This window comes from Botryllus schlosseri, chromosome 10 (assembly GCF_051294905.1).
Source record: "Botryllus schlosseri isolate E-star chromosome 10, Bs_hap1, whole genome shotgun sequence".
Classification (NCBI taxonomy): Eukaryota; Metazoa; Chordata; class Ascidiacea; order Stolidobranchia; family Styelidae; genus Botryllus; species Botryllus schlosseri.
Genome location: NC_137245.1, coordinates 21211652 through 21230188, shown reverse-complemented (window position 1 = coordinate 21230188; position 18537 = coordinate 21211652). Strand labels below are relative to the sequence as shown.

The 18537-nt window shown below is 42.6% G+C and overlaps 4 protein-coding genes across 5 annotated transcripts in view; all 4 read left to right on the top strand.

Annotated features, from left to right (window-relative positions):
- Nucleotides 1-4099, top strand: part of LOC145448122 (protein yippee-like 3) — an 80849-nt gene extending 76750 nt beyond the window's left edge. The window contains exons 4-5 of the mRNA XM_080326449.1: nucleotides 416-524; nucleotides 2221-4099. Of these exons, the coding sequence (XP_080182575.1) occupies nucleotides 416-524; nucleotides 2221-2310 (199 nt within the window). The 3' untranslated portion in view covers nucleotides 2311-4099. The remainder of the gene's footprint in view (nucleotides 1-415; nucleotides 525-2220) is intronic.
- The window catches only part of LOC145448107 (lipase maturation factor 2-like), a 105578-nt gene that overhangs the window by 76741 nt on the left and 10300 nt on the right, over nucleotides 1-18537 (top strand). Inside the window, exons 2-3 of one of the 2 annotated variants that reach the window (XM_080326431.1) lie at nucleotides 18071-18182; nucleotides 18251-18406. In XM_080326431.1, the coding sequence (XP_080182557.1) occupies nucleotides 18074-18182; nucleotides 18251-18406 (265 nt within the window). In that variant the 5' untranslated portion in view covers nucleotides 18071-18073. Of the gene's footprint in view, nucleotides 1-15516; nucleotides 18183-18250; nucleotides 18407-18537 lie in introns of those variants that run through there. The other variant, XM_080326430.1, reaches the window with a different exon arrangement.
- On the top strand, nucleotides 4900-9522 carry LOC145448117 (2,5-dichloro-2,5-cyclohexadiene-1,4-diol dehydrogenase LinX-like). The gene is made up of 5 exons (XM_080326444.1): nucleotides 4900-7940; nucleotides 8160-8258; nucleotides 8357-8532; nucleotides 8597-8721; nucleotides 8976-9522. The coding sequence occupies exons 1-5, from the start codon at nucleotides 7586-7588 to the stop codon at nucleotides 9079-9081; spliced, it is 861 nt and encodes a 286-aa protein (XP_080182570.1). The 5' UTR covers nucleotides 4900-7585; the 3' UTR covers nucleotides 9082-9522.
- On the top strand, nucleotides 12595-18070 carry LOC145448112 (poly(A) RNA polymerase, mitochondrial-like). Its single transcript, XM_080326435.1, has one exon. The coding sequence runs from the start codon at nucleotides 13947-13949 to the stop codon at nucleotides 15486-15488; it is 1542 nt and encodes a 513-aa protein (XP_080182561.1). The 5' UTR covers nucleotides 12595-13946; the 3' UTR covers nucleotides 15489-18070.

Sequence of the window (18537 nt, the reverse complement as noted above, 5' to 3'; positions counted from 1 at the left end):
TATAATTTACCTCTAATTACCCTCTTTCCCAGATAGGTCATCCAGAGAGACCAATTTTCAAATTGCCTTCAAGCCCAATTACATTGGCTTTTTAATGGTAATTTCGGCCATTTGGTATGGAGTTTCCAGACACTGCGGTGCCTTCAAGATTCCATACCTATAATAGGCGACACCTACATGCGAATATCGATTGGCGCAAATATATTGAAAACAATCAACGTCTTTCCATTGCCACATGAACAAAGAATATTCCGTAAACCAGAGGTCGTTGAAATAGAATGGTGTGCACAGCGCACGAAGCGCGTGTGATTAATCAATTGATATATGTTTTGTAACTTGATAGCACTGCAATGGGCGACGCGACATTGCCGTGTTGAAACAACACACCGTAAAATTATTACAATTTTGATTGCAGTGTTAACATCAAGTGCGGACAGGCAGAGCAACGGGTTCTTTTGACTGGACTGCACGCAGTTGCGGATATATCCTGCGAGTGCTGCCATACTACGCTAGGATGGAAATATGTAAGTAGCTTATGGATGGCTACTTAGGAAACAGGCTATATTAATCGACCGTTTGGGTCTGCAAGTCGTCCATTAAGCTTTGCGTCATGCGTCCTTGCCGGCCTTGTGACAATCCTCGGGGAAGGCAACGGATGTGGCTAATATCGTCTGACTCGCATCGCTTATGTAAAAAACCCTTTGAAGTACGCTGTGACGATTCATGAGTTCGATCATTATACGGTTAGCGGGAGTTGCCAAGGGCTAGTCATGACATGATTCGAGTACTTTTGTCTGATTTTGAGTGCCGGTTGTGCCATTGTTAGCTATCGTGGAGGCTAATGATATACGGGTGCGTTGTGTTTCTTTTTAAACGTCGGCCGCGGCGGGATACACCCAATATCTTGGCGACGGTGCGGTTGTCGTGGTAATGAATATTCTTTCCGAATTACAAAGGTGTGTTCCCAAAGTTGAAATTATGTGGTGCGGACAACCGCAGCGCGCTTTAAAATAGCTTGTTAATCCACAGCTTTTGATTCCGTAATTGGCATCGTCTGTCCCCGGCACGATTCATGACGTCGGCTTAAAGTTCTACAGCCATTATCTGTAACAAGATCGGAAGTTTTTTGTGTGTCTGTATGTATTTAAAAGATAATTTACACGGAAGGTGAATTGCAAGGTGTTTTCGATATAATTCGAATGAGCAACGTGTGCAGACCGCAGGCGCACGTCACTTGGCTATGTATTCCGTCAATCAGGCGCTCGAATTCAATGACTCCATCCAGAGTTTTCTCGTGTGAACGGATCTAATCGCAAATTCGTGCGACACGCCGATGTTATCGCTCTATCGGTGTTACTCTACTCGCTGCACACACCCGGCTGACCTTTAGGCGCCTTCTGTAAAGAGTTGAGGTCTTCTATAAAGGCCGACGCTACGCTTCAGGGTTAAGAGTGGCGTTAAGCGCAAAATTACCTAGAAGAAAAAACACGGCGCTGGTCTAGCAGGAAATCGTGTGTGACGTACACAATGGGGGACCGGGCGCACGTTGCCACGTTATATCGACTTGAATGGGTTCCCTGCTTCTTCGCGGTTGTACGTAAAAGTGATATAAATCCAGAGTTGGTCACTGTTGGCTACTTCTTACACCTTGAATTTTGTCAAATAAAAAGCAGTCTTGGCGGGTATGTCGGCTCCACCGTTATGTGTGAAATTGTCAGTTACACAACTGGCCGAATAATCCCGTTGATCAATCTTTTTCTACTTCTAATTGGTGTAGTTTTGACATGACTTACAAATCTATATAGTCAAGCCGAAACTAGGGCATTACGTCTATCTGTATGTGAGTATAGCAATGTTGACTACTTCGACAAAGTCTGCATTTCTGAATCCGCTGTTTCAGAAATGCCTAACTGGCCGGATAAGCCCGGGTTTAACGGTAGCTGGATTTATCTTCGAAAATCACACCTATTTGCAGTGTCATTAGCGATTTTGCGTTCGTCGCGAAGGTGCGCTTTGCAACTTTGGAAGTAGAAACCACTGTTTAACTATAGATAACTAACCTACGTAGGTTAGTTATCTATAGTTTAACTGCCGGAAACAGGCGACCTATCGACCAAATTTACTTTCTCGAGTTCCACTTACAGTAAACTTATGATATGTCTTGTAAATCGCAATTTTCGTTGATTATACCGACGTTAACCGCTGATCGTTCTGTTACAGGAGCAGGCATTCGAAAACAGTCAAAAGTACAAGGAAGGGAAATACATCATCGAACTCATCCATATGATAAAAGACAACGGGTGGAGTTAAATCTTTCGAACTGAAACCGGCGAGATTTCTCGGAACGACCTCGAGAAGGCGGTGATCTATTTTTTACTCGGAAACACTATTTTTTGATCCCCCTGTAGGGCGGCGTGTATTTGCATACGGCTACGACGAACTGTGGACTACTTATACTTTTATTCCTTTTTTGCTGCTTGGTTGTATTTGTATACCTCAACTTTACTCTGTGAGGTTCTGTGCGTGTCTTTTTTTAATATTGTAGCATCCGCTATTACTGTCTCTTTCCTGTGTAGTGATCGCTCTTTGACGCTATTGATCTGTCTCCCGGTCTGCCGCACCAATCTCTCGCGACTGACCGCTGGCATTCTTGTACGTCCGGCGGCGTTTACTAGGAAACCCGTCTGGAAGTACACCGCGGCCTATCACGTTTCGCCGCGTCTTCTACTTTCCAGCTTTCTTTAAATTCCCAACGTTTGGCAGACGCCGCGCCTTGATGGCAGGCGAACCGCTACCCGCGCGATTTTAGCTGCTCAGGCTGCGCGACGCGGTTATGTTATTGATATTTGAGCCTCTGAATTATTTATTGCCGACCCCGTATCGATTAGAACGGCCTGAACTCAAAATGAGGCGCGGGGGTTTCACGGTTGTTGGATATGTATTTCGTGACTTACCGGTCAACTGCGTCGGCCAGGGCTTGGCGTCACGATTCGAGAACTACAATCCGAATGGAGTATCAACTGTAATGATTCGATTCGAGCGGCGGAAGTTGTTGTTTTTTCGGGTAATGAAAACATACGCCCTCTCATCAAGAGACTTGCCAGCAAAAAATGTAGTTTCAAAGCTGTGTTTCCTCCGTCGGTATCTCGAAACCTCGGCTAGCCGTAGTTCAGCATCGAAAAACATGTTGCGCAAGGCCATGAATATTCATGGGACAACAACAGACACAAATCGCTGCGAAATAGTCGTGGTTCAGAAGTTCAAAATTATTTTGAATGAACTGAAACTGGCATCGTTGCTCTTGTGGCCGTTAAAAAGATTAATTATTGATCGATTGATTATAACTGTTGCGACATCACATGTTGTAGCCTACTCGAATCCTGCACTAGACTGGAAGCTTAATACTCTACCAAAATCGAATTACTCAGATGCTCTATTTGGCACAGCCCTGGTGTCGACTTTTCTATCTAGTTTCATGCTACTTCTCTTCCGACGGTCTGCTGGCTGGACTGGATATTCCGTTTTCCGGGTGGGCCTTTACGTTTTAGTTTTGTAAGTTGTTTTATTCGCCTTTCCTACCCCATTCTACTGGTGTCGACATTGTGTTACCGCATCGCTCCTATCATTTTGCAAAAGCCAGGTCCTTTACGTGTTTAAACTGGATTATTCGAATAGCGAGTTATCCGGAATATGATACGCTGCTTGTATTGTCGCGTTGGTCGCGGAAATGTACTGATATTCGCTCCTGTGAATTTGTTGTTTCTCGTAATTCGTTGCACGTTTCGGCACGTTTCGCGTAATCACCGGAATTATCTTTGAAGCGACGCGATTTCGTATGGAATAACTCCTCGTAACTTATCGAAGTTTCGCTGAATCACAGGAGCGACTACCGTTGGCCTTCATTACCGGAATAGCTTACGAAAATGCGGCTTGTACGCGTCGCGCGGTTTCGATATAGCCTTGCTTCTGTGCGACTTGGCGGTGCTGACTATATACTCATCGCTCTGCGGTTGGGCTTATATTGATTTCCGTACGTGCTGCGATCATGGATTGTTGGTATTGACAAAATATATGGGACATTGTCTCGACTTGACACTGAGTGATTTTCATTACGACGAGAGAGCCTGCTGTGTGATTAAGTAAGACATAATGATAGTTGGCGGAGTCTCTGTATAATGGAATCGGATTCAGATGTCAGATGTACTTTCCTCGTATATAGCCTCATTCCCATACGCAGTGTGTTAGATTCGGGAATTGGATCACAATGAATGACATGTAATTCAATTTCACCTACCTTTTCGTTAATCAGTATCTTGAGTACGGTTTTCCAGGGATGGGTCGACCAGAAATAGATTTTACGTGGGAGTCTCGTTTTACGAACCCGGAAGAATTTAATACAGCATGCAAGTCACATGAGTCGCCGTGGAACGATTGATTTTCCGCTAACTGACAAGAGAATGCGGTTTCAGTGATATGTTTCGCGATGTGACCGTCGTGTCTACTGATTATTATATGCTTTTCTCAAGTTTGGGTATATGATTGTAACTTGAAAAGGGCTCTTGCCATAGTTTGTTTTGAGATTTGACTCGATTTAAAGCAGTGGTTCTCAACCTTTTTTTAGACACGGCTCACCTTTATGATGATGAACAATTCGCGCCCCCTTATCGTCATCACAAAATCCCACCGGGATGCTAGCAACCTCAACATATTTTTGATGGCATGGAAGGTTATGACTGTTGATGAGAGAATTAAAAATATGGATATTGATAAAAATATGAAATTGAAAATATGAAATTCGGTCTATTTATAGGGAAACGCGCGTGAACTGGAGAATTTTTTCAGTTGACCGCTTCTTCGCGCCCTCCTCAGATGCTTTCACGCCCCCCCCCCATCCCAGGGCGACGTGACCCCAGGTTGACAACCACTGATTTAAAGTGATACATTTCAAAATATAGGTCTATCAAAAAAATTACAACAATGATTGCGTTGGACGATAATATTCAAAGTCTTAACCAGACTTAACGCAATGTTTGATATACAATATTGATCAAAATTTCAAAAGTACTGTCCTCTATAAGCGGTTCGCTTGCGGTCCGAGTTCTCTTGATTTGCATCGTCAAAATTTAAATACCAATGTTGTACAAATATAGTTCATATGTCATTACGGCTGAACTTATAGGTCATCAGAAAAGTGGCACAATCGAACGATCGACGTGCCACTATCGCGACTCACAGGTCACACACAACTTCTTCCCTGCTTTCTGGGATTACGATGCATAATTTCCACGCTTCGTGGTATGATGTCATTGGTAGTGTAAAATTTCAAGAAACGTGCTACTATCGGATGTTGTGTAGTGGATTACAAAAACGTGACGACGGAATTGGTGGTCTATACACACATTGCACATTGCGGTGGAGATGGGCAGCAAAGATTAATCAATATATCACTATGTGAACGATTCATGACAGTGCAGGGCATAGGTTCATTAGGTTGCAACAGACCGAGTATAGTGGTTTAAAAGTGTAGGCTATAAGCCATTGCACTGAACTGCGAAATCCTTGTTACGATGCTTGCGATCCCGAGTCTCCAATCCAAAACAGACACCCATACCGCAAGAATCGTGCAAGTAACGCAAATTAAGTAAAGATTTAAAATTTTCAAATCACGCTTGAAATCCAAGTCCTTATGCGGTGCTGAAACAACTCCTTTAGTAGCCTCCTTGGTAGTCAGTCAAGTCCGACTACAATCTGTTTATGCATTGTCGTAAACCCATGTTCAATCTGGACCGAAACAAATATATTCCATCCCGTAAGTCTTGATCTAAATCCACAAACATTGCATGTCAGAGATGTCAAAGTTATTTCCTATCTCTGCCCGCACTCTGCAAAAGTTTCCTTAAAACTGCACTCTATAACCTATAATGCGCCCACCCTAGGTCCATAATATCTGTGAATATTATAATAATAGCGTGCCATAACAAATGTAAAATAGACCCGCATATCTGACGACTGAAATTTGCCAGAGTATCTCTATCCGTCTACTTATACCTTCTTGAATACGCTGGAATACATTTTTTGCTGACGGTAATCGCAGGGCACATAACTTCCGATCCAGCATCGTTGTGTTCTGTTGCTGCAGCAGGATTGCATTTGTCTCCTATAGTAACACGCTATACGAAATGGAAGTATAGTTTATGCCTTATTTTGCTGTGACAGACTGTGAAGTAAGAATGTTCGGGATTTTGGATAGTTAAGGCGCAGTTGATCGAACTGATGAGAAGTACCCGTAAGTGTTAAGACAGCATTATTCTAATTGATCAAATTAGATGTAATTTTAACCTCTATTAGGGTTAGATATCAACTTGAGTATAGTCTGAAACGTCTATAGTTCCGAAAATAATTTCAACTCTAACCGTGATAGGGTTTACACTCGAAATTACGCATGTTCTGTGCAATGTTCATGTTCATAACGGATAGAGATCCTTGTATTACTGTTGCCTTCTGGTTAATGACGGGGGAGTTCTATGAGTTTTGGGTATCATCTTGGAATGCACGTTTTCATCTGTAGTAGGTATTCAACACGGAAGAAGGAGATTTTAGACATTTGTCCGTAAACAGCGTGTCAAGCTGTTAAGATCACTGATGCTGTCGGTGTCGTGATCCGCCACACAGACCCCCCCACCACCGATATTAGATACTATTGCATGGGTTCACAAACTCATAGGTACTCGCACCCCCGTAGGGCGTTAAATTTCGGGGGTACGACATCAACTTCAATTTTCTGTGACAATATTTTACACCGATTTGAACGTTTGTGAGACAAACGAGGAAGATATTCAAGCTAACTAAATGCAAAATTAAAGTTTAACCTACACCATGCTTTTACATTGCTTCACTTTGCAGTTGTGAGCAAGGTTTTTCTAGCATGCGTATTGTGTCTTTCCAAAACACTTTCAAGAATTGATATAGTATTACGCGTTAAATGAGTGAAATTATGTTTGAAAGTGTCTTTTCTTTTCGATAGCGCACACTTCAAGCTACATTATTGCTAAAGGGTTAATGGGCTGAGGCATTGGTTCTCAACCTTTTCTAACCCACGACACCCTCTCATAGAGAAAATAGTTCGCGGCAGCCCCTAGCACTTCGAGCACCCTGATCGGGGAGCGAGTAGCTTATAGTGGTACGTTGAAATGCTGCAACACATTTTCTCGCGGCACACCTGAGCTGTCCAATTGGCACACTCGTTGAAAACCACTGTGGGCTAAGGTCATGTGGATAAACCGAAAAGGTACGCGGATCTCGAACTAACTCCAAAAAGTGATCGATGGGTAACTAATTTATGGGTATTGCTAATTTCTGTTCAGTGTTCATAGCTATATATAAGGCTGTAAATCCAAGTTACTCAGCTATAATCGAATTTCGATGTCTTCAGAGACGTAATAGCCATATATGATAAACTTGCTAACCACTACAGCAATAAGTCCGCAAGAGCGGTTAATAATTACCCGACAAGTATATTTCCAATAATAAGCAGTGTGGCGACCACCGACCAATTGCATTTGTGCACGCTGAAGAAGATTAAGCAATGGATGCTTGCTTCTATCCGTGCAACCAACCGCCGCTGGATCAGAAATTTACGGTCGGACGTTTCAAGGACCGCATAGTGATCGCTGCTGGCGGTGCTTCTGGTATAGGTTTTGCTGCTGCTCATAGATTTGCCAACGATGGAGCTAAAGTGGCTATTCTGGATTTAAATGAAAGTATGGGCGGCTCAGCAGTGGATCACATAAATACCGAAGGATTCACGGGGTCAGCAAAGTACTATCATGTCAATACAACGGATCCTTCGAGCTGTCGGAATGCTGTGAAGCAAGTCGTTCAGGATTTTGGAGATGAAATACACCATGTCGTCAATACCGCGACTTACTTTGGATCGAAAGGTATGTGTACGAATTGAGTAAAGACGTTGCATAGCGGTAAAGCATGACAGAAGTGGATAGGGGATTCATTGTGAGTTTTGCTAATCGAAGATCTAAATATTGAAAAACAATCTGGTCGTATTCACCCCATCAGAAACAAGAAAAATACATAAAAGCAGTCGTAATCTTTCGAAAATGCTATTATATCATCATAACCGAATCGCGATTGATATCATCAAGGTGAGAGTGCCACAATGGACGATTGGCGCAACAGCTTTGATGTCAACGTCGCTGGCTACGCAAACATGGTACAGGCCTGTCTTCCGTACATGACCAAGGGTTAGTATTACAGGTGGTTTTCGACGACATATCTCTAAAAATATCACTCAATTTATTGGAAATTAAAAAAAAATTTTGGCTATATGCAATATTCGCAGGAAGTACAGTTGTGAATTTGACCAGTATTTCTGGTAAAAGAGCTCAGCCAACACGATGGACATATTCCGCCACGAAGGCAGCTATTAGCGCTATGACAAGATGCATGGCATTGGATTTGTCAAAGCGTGGTATTAGAGTGAATGAAGTGAGCCCATCCTGGGTATGGTCCCCTGAGGTAACCATCGAAGGGTCAAGGAAAACATTAAATACAGCTACTGAAGTGACAATCTCTTTTTCAGCAAGCTAAAGCCTCACCTGATGGTACCAGAGAAGCGATGTTGCATCTCACGTCTTCATATCACATGATCGGTCGAGAAAGTAACACTTCAGAATGTGCCGCCGTCATAGCCTTCTTGTCAAGCAGGTGCAACATTCATTACGATTTGCAAAATTCTCGAAAATGTCGGTGTCACGGAAACGCTAAATATTATTAGTCATTTGAAAGGTTTTATAACTGTAGGAATTTCTAATCGTAATGAATGTTTGCTGACGAACAAACAAACGACAATTAAAGAAAAAATGTGTGACCAGAATGACGATCAGCCATCGCCGTATGCTGCATGGATGTAATCCTATTATTATAAAAAAAAAAAACGTTACAATTATTTTTATCAACAGGGATGCGAACTTTGTGACAGGATCTGATTACGCTGTGGATGGAGGATACACTGCCATGGGGCCAGAACGTTATGGTGAATCAGCATCGTTTGCTGGAACAGCGTAGCGTGTATTTGTTAGAAAATGTAATATTTCATGAACTTGCTCTTTCCTTTGAATTGAAATCATGCGCGAAGAAAAATTTCAAGTTTATTGATTCTAACAAAAAAAGACTATATGAATTTATGTTTGTTTACGAAATAATTTTGGGCCATCATTCGAGCCCGCCCCCAACTGCGGGTGCTGATGGGGCACTTCGAAGATTTAGAGGGCACGCGCCATTATTCATCTATAGTTATTATATGCTCATACCACACGGTAAGACTATCCATGAGTTTCTGGAGGGTGAACGTCGGGACGGCCACTTGTATAATTACTTACTTGATTGAAGCATGATGTTTATTTTTTGTGACCCCCGGAATAAGATGTCGCCACTCAGAAGATCGCTCACACCTAGCACAACTATTTAAGAGAGAAATATATTTGATCTTTGATGAGATGCGCACGATTCCGATTTTGCGTTTATTCATGGGGTGCAATATTTATTGCCTCTGCAAGGACAGGGTCATCCCCCTCGTGCAAGGACAGGGTCATCCCCCTCGATCTTCGGCTACGGTTCTAAAGCAGGCGATCTTTCTGGGATCGCACTTAGTGGTGGCTAACACTTATATTTCTTGGTGACTGGTGTGTCTTTTTGGCATCGAAAATCTGAGGTTTTAGTACCGCAACCCCTGACAGCGTACAGTTCGATTCAATTCTGTAGATCAGTCGTATTTATATTTAGGACTGATTTTTTATTTTGATTTATCAAGAGGCGGGCACTCAACGATTAAAATACTAGTGAAACTACATCGCGCAGAAAAATCCCAGAAAAGGCCCGATAAAAAACGCACTCATAAAGGAATGGGAAGATCAAGAGTCGCGGAATAGAGATTAACATCGAAAAAGAACTGTGACATCGGTCAATTGGTCGAGGTGGATGCCAGTTTAGAGGCCTCAACGGGTCGTTCGGCATCCTATCTGTTCAATACAACGCATTGTGTGTCTTGTTCTTGATCAGATGAAATTATAATTTGACAATTGAAATTCCAATGAAAAACTTTTGGAGTTACATCACTTCAATATACAATTGAATAATAAATTAGCTGGATTAATGGAGATCAGATGACAAACGAGCAAATCATCAGGTTTGTTCGCACGCTGACCCATGCCTTTTGTAGGCATAGGCAAGAGTTGGAGTAATTGCAATTGTAATGTATTGCAACTTGTATGGCCTACTTGATCCTTGAAATTATAACCAGAGAAAAATACGACCATATGTGTACTTTGGCTGCGAAGTAAGAGTCAGGACATCATTCAATACCTGCCTGATAACTGGCTATCCCGAGGTAGACAGGCTCTTCGCTCAGTACAGAAATCAGCATAGATATATCATTTGGAAATCATTGACAAAGATCCTGTTCAATTGATCCGTGAAGATTCAGAATATTTCAACAATAATCTATGGTTTGATATTGATTTCGTTCCGCACGAGTGACGAATGATGAGTGTATGAATTTGCAATCAATGCGTGTTAGATTGCAATGTAGGTATTGTATACCCTTCGTGCGGTGCAGCGTACGTTATGCAGGCGGCTCATAACTTGAGTTTCCTGCATCATGATTGATCAAGATAGGTTATAATATCTTTTTTCATGTCATAAACTGTTCGGATCAACTATCAAGCGACTTCGGTACGGACTACGGAGTCTAGATATGGTATAGCCTATTTGGTCAAGGACGCCAGTCGCCAAGGAGCAAACAATAATCGTTCCAACATCACATCTTCTTACCGGTAGCTGAAAGCTAAAAGCTTACATCGTATATGCTATAATACTGCATTAGAGGTGATTTCCCAATTGGTATCCATACTACTGGTATCTGCATGGTATAATATTGAATGAGATTATAGCAGTGATTTGAGATTGAGCATGACCACGGCTCACTGAGTCTCAGAGTTTTATCATTTCAATACCCCACAAGACTGTGATACAATGAAAAGATAGGAAGCTGTCGACACATATTGGAGTAGTCTTTGAAATCAGACACCCACTTGGACCTAGGCGATGTAAAGAGGAGGCATGCACAGTTTGCGCACTGAATGAAAAGTATAAATGAAGGTAATACAAAAGAACAAGCGACAAAATGAGGTGGCATGTAATGGAAGGCGAGATCGATATGTCACTGTCAGGTCGTGGTCCGCTAAACTAGAGGGCTGACTGTAGTATTTTTCAGTAGAAATGGCTTGTATTAGTATTTGTATTTGGAATGTGGACATGTGCTTCGACTGTCGGATAGGGGGTAACCCTAAAAGGAGGGAACGCGGAAACTGCGGAAAACGCGGAACTCGCGGAAACGGCCCCTAAAACGCGGAAACTGCGGAAAAAGCGGGAAACCTCGATTCCTAAAGCGCTGAAACAAGAGGAAAACGCGGAACGCGGAACAGTCGGTCATTGACCTTTATAGATCACACAGTAGGCACTAAAACGAGGAAACAGCGGAAAAGGCGGAACGCGGGACAGTCGATCATTGACATTTGTAGATCTCATAGAGAACTCTTAAATCTAAAACGACGAAACTGCGGGACACCAATTTTAGATTAGGGTTAGGGGAGGTGGGATATTAGGGTTAAGGGAGGTGGGATATTAGGGTTTTGGGTTAGGGGTTAGGGTTAGCTTAGGGTTAGGTTAGGGTTATGATTAGGGTTAGGGGAGGTGGAATATTATGGTTAGGGGAGGTGGGATATTAGGGTTAGGGGAGGTGGGATATTAGGGTTAGGGTTAGCTTAGGATTAGGGTTAGGTTAGGGTTATGGTTAGGGTTAGGTTAGGGTTAGGGGAGGTGGGATATTAGGGTTGGAGAGAGGGGGGTGTTAGGGTTGGGGAGAGGGGTGATATTAGGGTTGGAGAAGAGGGTTAGGGACATGATATCCAACCCTAACATCCCCCTCTTCCTCAACCCTAATATCCCACCTCCCCTAACCCTAAGCTAACCCTAATATCCCACCTCCCCTAACCCTAATATCCCACCTCCCCTAACCCTAATATTCCACCTCCCCTAACCTTAATATCCCACCTCCCTCAACCCTAATATCCCACCTCCCCTAACCCTAATCCTAAGCTAACCCTAACCCTAATATCCCACCTCCCCTAACCCTAATCCTAATCATAACCCTAACCTAATCCTAAGCTAACCCTATCCCCTAACCCTAATATCCCATCTCCCCTAACCCTAATCCAACCCTAATCTAAAATTGGTGTCCCGCAGTTTCGTCGTTTTAGACTTTAGAGTTCCTCTGTGAGATCTACAAATGTCAATGATCGACTGTCCCGCGTTCCGCCTTTTCCGCTGTTTCCTCGTTTTATTGCCTACTTTGTGATCCATAGAGGTCAATGACCTACTGTTCCGCGTTCCGCGTTTTCCTCTGTTTCAGCGCTTTAGGAATCGAGGTTTCCCGCAGTTTCCGCGTTTTAGGGGCCATTTCCGCGAGTTCCGCGTTTTCCGCAGTTTCCGCGTTCCCTACTTTTAGGGTTACCCTCGGATAGGCATATAGTCGGTGAGATACTGTTCTAGAATTCAGGTCTGGCGTGTTTGATAGAACAATGATCTTTCCTGTCGACCATATGATGGTTGGAGGACAAGGACGCACGTGTGTTGTGCTTCGCTGCGCTTTTGATTCCAGGTTGAAGAAGTCATTGAAATTTTTGGGGCTGTGACCACAATGGAACTGATACATAAACTTGGCAGTCTAAGTTCATATCTTGCACGGACCTCAAAATTTTTTCGGAGGGTTGTGTGCATCCCTTGTGTCACCCAGTCCAAGAACATTTTTTAACTGCATTAGGAATAAAATTGAACATAACCCAATAAGTAGATGAAGTGATGACTAAATCTTTCCTTTAGGAATAGCGAATGCATTTTGTTTTTCAATATCTTCACTGTAAAGACTAAAATGTGATGGGTGCCGCCGCATATCTTCTACAGGTACTTGAACTTGTGGCTTGGTCTTCGACTCTTTGGTAGAGTAATAAATCCTTGTCTTAATAGTAACTACGTATAAATACCCTCATTTACTACTCGCTTAAATACGGTATGTGAAGGAGATAGAAGTTGCCATGGCTCTCATGTCCAAAAGAGAGTATGCTTTGTGTGAGCAACAGGGTTTTAACAAGTCGCAAGGTTCTGAGCCAAAAGTCAATTTGACTTTTATAGTTTTGATTTGACTCATATAGTTAGTAGTGACCTGGTATCGAGTCTGAGTGATATTGTATACTGTTCAGTATCTAGTCAAGCCAGTGTTGAACTCCTGTGAAACTCTTGGGCGATATCGAAGTCCTCGGATTCAAAATATACTCATTTTTCTCACTCTAAACTTGTTTATTCAAACAGATAAAAGACAGCTTCTGGGCCCATTTTTCAATTATCGGTCCTGATATATGAGACTTCATTCGAGTAATTTTCCATTTTTAAGAAACTCGAGTCAAGTTGAGTCAACAAAAAGTTGCGAGTCGAGTCATGACTTGAGTCATTACAACCCTGGTCAGTGAACTAATCATTTACAAGATCCTCGTCATTGATATTTCCAATGTAACGAGGAAATGATCCTCTTCACCTTGGCAGCTCAACAATGTGATAAAATTTCATTGACCTTGAAATACCAACTTTAGGATTTTAATGAACCCTTGGGCTCCACTTCCACGGACACCTAGTCTAGTGATTTTCAAAACTGGGTGCTATAGCCATCATATGAATCTATTTAAATGTATGCCAATTGGCTGCAATTCACTGACTGCATCGACTATCTCTGGCCTTGTATTATAATAAATATCTTTGCAAGTATTTTTGTGTGACAGCCTGCTGCTAGCTACTCGTATTGTTGAGATTAGTGCCTAAAGATGAGGCGAATATGGAGGACAGCTTTCAGTTCCACTATATGCCGGGGCCTCGTATCCAGGCACGCTGCAACAAAATCTCACCAACTGGGTAGCGGTAGCGACAAAGACGATGTCCTTTTGTCAAAAGACATCACTTTCACTACAGCTCACAAGATGCTAGCAAAGCAAGCGAGACGGACTGTTATCATTGAGATTCCACACCGACTAGGCTGCGCTACGTACGACAGTGCCTACGAGTTGTTATCAAAACACGGCGCGATCGCGTATTTGTCATGTCTTGCCACATTTTCCGACAAATCGCGATTTTTGATCGAATTTGAGAGCGCGAGTTCTGCCACATCGTTATTGAACTTAGGTGAGGATGGTTCGATTGTTAGTCGAATGCTGACGTTAAGACCAGCCGGTGATACCGTTAATATCTCTGAAAGAGCCGACATGCCTTGGAAGCACCGAAGATTCCCGTCTCATGATATCGCCGCTTTGAAACACACTTTAAACCAACAGAATTCAATGGACGATCAAATCGGTGTGATAAAAGACATGTTGACCGTGACGACCGACGAAATACGTTGCAGATACCTCTTGCTGTCCGCGTTTTGTGAAATTTTTCGCGACAATCTCGGCATCGATCATATAGTGAGGCCGTTCGGTTCGAGTCTTACGGGTGCTGGCATGCCCGGATCCGATATGGATATCGCGATCATCAGCAAGAAATACCTGCACGACTCTATCAAGGAGCTCCCCGATCTATACACTCTGCTCGACAAAGAACACACGCTGCGCACCGCCGTGAATCGTGAGAGCGTCGAAATTCTGCAGACTGCCAAAAACCTCATTGAAAGTCATCTGCAAGTCGAAAACCTCGAACTTGTACTACAAGCACGAGTCCCTTTAGTCAAATTCAACTATCCTCTCTTAGGTCTGCCTGTCGACGTCACGGTCAATCATATGCTCGGTTTTAGTTTTTTAGAAATGATCAATTGGTACGTGCGTTACGACGAACGAGTGCCGGCGATGCTTAATATTGTTCGCAAATGGGCAGAAGCTAGATCGCTAGTAAACCGCGGCCCATTATACAAGGGTTTCACTCCTTTTATGTTGCAAATGCTGATTCTTATTTACTTGGTTCGAGTCGGCGTGATTCCTGCCGCGAATAAAATCGGCAGGACCCGCCGAGACACATTTTCGGTCCGAAAACCGCCGTCGCTGTTCGACGCGGACTCTCGGAAAAATAACCAGCCCGCGCCCGAGCTTCTGTACAGCTTTTTTGAGTATTTCGCCAAGAACGGCCTGCGCGCTAAAGCTCACTGTATCATGCATGGGACGATTAGGAGCAGGAACAAACCGAACTCGAGGTTGTGGATACGGAATCCGTTTCACGACTCGCTAAACATAGCCGGGCAGTGTGACGGTTTTCATGCGCAGAAGATGGTCGCCGAAATGAGAAAGACTGTGAGGGATCTGAACAGGTTCGGTGAAAAAAGGGGCGATGCCACAGACTGGGGCTTGACGCGTGTGCTGTTTGATTGCGGAAAAACGTGAAGGCGCAAACCTGATGTCGACAAGGATGGTGGGTGGCTATGACCAGTGCTTGGCGAAATGGAGTACCTGAGTGTTTTGATTCCGAATCAAGTGTTAGACTAGTGGAGTTGGCTATCGCTCCTTGTTATGTCATGAGAGATTATTATTATGATGCTGAAAGCTCAAATACATACCTTTTATGTGACCACAAAGGAAATAATGCCAGTTCTACGCAGCATTAAGATAATTTAGTATTTTTTTCGAGCATACTTATTTCATTGCACTTTCTGACATTGCCGTGAATGCTGGTTGATCACGACTCGAAAGAAGTTCCGTGCTGGGAAATGGTATCAAATCTATAATTCCCGTTGATAATACAACTCTTAGTGGAAAGAGGCATGTATGGCGGAGATCATAAAGTTGATTATCGTGTTCATCAAAATTTGACAACCCAGGATTGAGGAAACTGGATTATCGCACCGCTTAAAGTTAGTTTTAATCTCACGATTTAACAAACTATAGATAATAGTTATCTATAAAAACTGCATACAGTGCGTAACATTCCTATGCGGAATTATTTCTGATAATGACCCTGATGAATTTCTCCTAGGTAATGGCTTCTCTAAACAATCAGACAATCAACGAACTATGTGCCCAGCATTGCAGATCGAAATATCAATCGATATTCTATAATCCGTTTCTTTGCTGTGCATTACTGATTACGCACGAATTTCATTTTGCGATGACGATAGTTCTACCTATTATAGTTGCAGTCAGCAGCCTGCCGTTTTGTTCAATAGCCAAAACCGCGTTTTCTCATTATGATGCAATAGATAACACCACTTCATTGAAACCTCGGGACACCTCGAGTAATCATCGTGCGTAACCTCATTCGACTTTATGCATCACGAGTGGCAGTTTATAATCAGGATTAGCATTCTCCCGGAACAGCTACCTTTATGATATCCGCCCATAATTTCAATGCCTGCACTCAGAATATTTTCTCACTATACTCATCGTATCATTATAGTAAATGTTTGATTCAAATTCGAGTACTCGAGTCCAATGTTGCGCCGTGCTGACACGGTCTCTGCGCACAGAAAATCCGAAGTGATGACCATTTTTTTAGTCATCACGCACTGTTGTACAAGGGACCGCGCAGTGAGTTGGTAAGTGCGTGCAGACTCGCGAAGAACTTGAGGGAACATTGCTCGAGCTATTGTGCCCATCCCTATACACCACACTGTCTTCTATTTTGTCAGGTGCTGTATGTTTTGCATACGGTATCAATCTCTTTTTGGAATTGAACTCGCTGCCAGGTGGATATCTCACTTTGGATCTTTCAATCTCATAGACTGCTTGCATCTCGCAATCTGCTTTTCTTTCTCGTTGTTATCTGTGCTTTAAAATTCTGCAAGTGTCTGAATACGTAACAAAATACCGTACAAATATCAAATAATTTAGGAAGACTTCATACTACGGGTGGATTGTAACATCGCAGTCGATATCATGGCCTTGATATAATCAGGATAGCATTTTGAAACAGTCATCTTCGTGCATTTTCCATTGGTGATTCTGTTTTTTTAATGTTTGATCATTGCTGAACATGTCAGGCTGGATTCGTTAAAACTCTACTTAGACTAATTACAAGTTGAAAATCTATATTTTCACTAAAATAGTCCTTGAGCAGGGGTTGAAAATGTTTTGTATGCAATGTGCCAAGTGACAAAATATCAGCAACTCGCATGTTGGAACATTTCTGCATGTGTTCCGCACGATTCACGGTGAAACCATATTCGAGGGTTCCTGTGCAATTTTCACCTGCGAAATTCAGGCTTGTCAGCACCACTTAGGTATAAATATAGAGTGTGCACTGTTTCAAATTGGTAGGCCTACATAATCTTGTGACTCATTGTGTACAGATCGTGTGCAACTCTTTGAATTTCGTGACTATTTTCAAACCAAACCAGATGTTTTAGGCATTCGACTGTGTTGTTTCAATCATTCATAAATTGGCTCGCTGAAAAAGCCAGTAGGCGAGTATCGTGAATGTCATGATTTTCCATCTTTGAATTTTGAAGTGATTGCCGTTAAGAAAAGGAAAGAGTGTCCAGTGCCTGTCGAATCATTCGGCCGTCTCACTAGAAATATCACTTGCGGGGTTAGTCAACCCTGGAACACTGTAAAACCCGCAACCCCGGCCATAAAGCATCAAACTACAGTGTGATTTCGTTCATGTAAATGATTCCAAACCACTGGTTTATTGGGCCCTGCTTTCATTTGTCAATCATTCAGAATACAGAAATCGGGACTTGACCACAAAATGGCTTCCATCATGAATATGACTGATTGAAAACTGGAAATACCGGTAATGCAAAATGGTTTTCAACCTTGGTATTCATTCATTATTTCACCATTGCATTCATTCAGTTGAGGTGATACCAAATAATTATGTGGTAAATGACCACCTCAAACTAAGATCACTTGTTTGTAATCATGTTATTGTTACACCTCAAATTGAGTGTATTCCGTTACAGGGTGCATTCAAATTTTGGATATCGGCCGATACACAGTTGCCTAATTACAGGCCATTTCCATTGCAGCATATGCTAGTATTTATTATGGATAGAAGCCGAAATACGAGAGAGTTATTCCGGTATGGAATGTCGGCTGTGTATCTTTTTGCCTTTGGCTCTTGGTTTGTACAGATACCTGGTAAGCCATACGGGACTCTCACCTTATTGTGGACTTCGCATCTACCGTGTGTATCTGTTATGTCCCAGGTCTTTACGGCGACAATGGCTTGATACCAGTTCGGAACACACTAGAACGCATGAAGCCTTCTGAGAATAGTGTTTTTGAAAGACCAAATCTAATGTGGCCCTTGATGTCTTATGGATTCTCACCGCAGACTTCATTGGACCTTGTTTGTCTTTCAGGTATGAATATTAGGAATAACAGTGGTGAACAAAAGTTCTGGCGTGAATGAAATGTAGGCTACCAAGGCTACTTTGAATTGCAGTAGTAGAAGAGTGAGTGTATGGACATTCATTCTTTGCCAAGTTTTTTA

Bases quoted from the DNA above. Each gene is read 5' to 3' on its own strand.
- LOC145448117 (XM_080326444.1), top strand. From the start codon at position 7,586: ATGGATGCTTGCTTCTATCCGTGCAACCAACCGCCGCTGGATCAGAAA. The intron at 7,941-8,159 runs GTATGTGTACGA...GATATCATCAAG, and splicing joins GACTTACTTTGGATCGAAAG to GTGAGAGTGCCACAATGGAC. The intron at 8,533-8,596 runs GTAACCATCGAA...TCTCTTTTTCAG, and splicing joins CCTGGGTATGGTCCCCTGAG to CAAGCTAAAGCCTCACCTGA.
- LOC145448112 (XM_080326435.1), top strand. From the start codon at position 13,947: ATGAGGCGAATATGGAGGACAGCTTTCAGTTCCACTATATGCCGGGGC.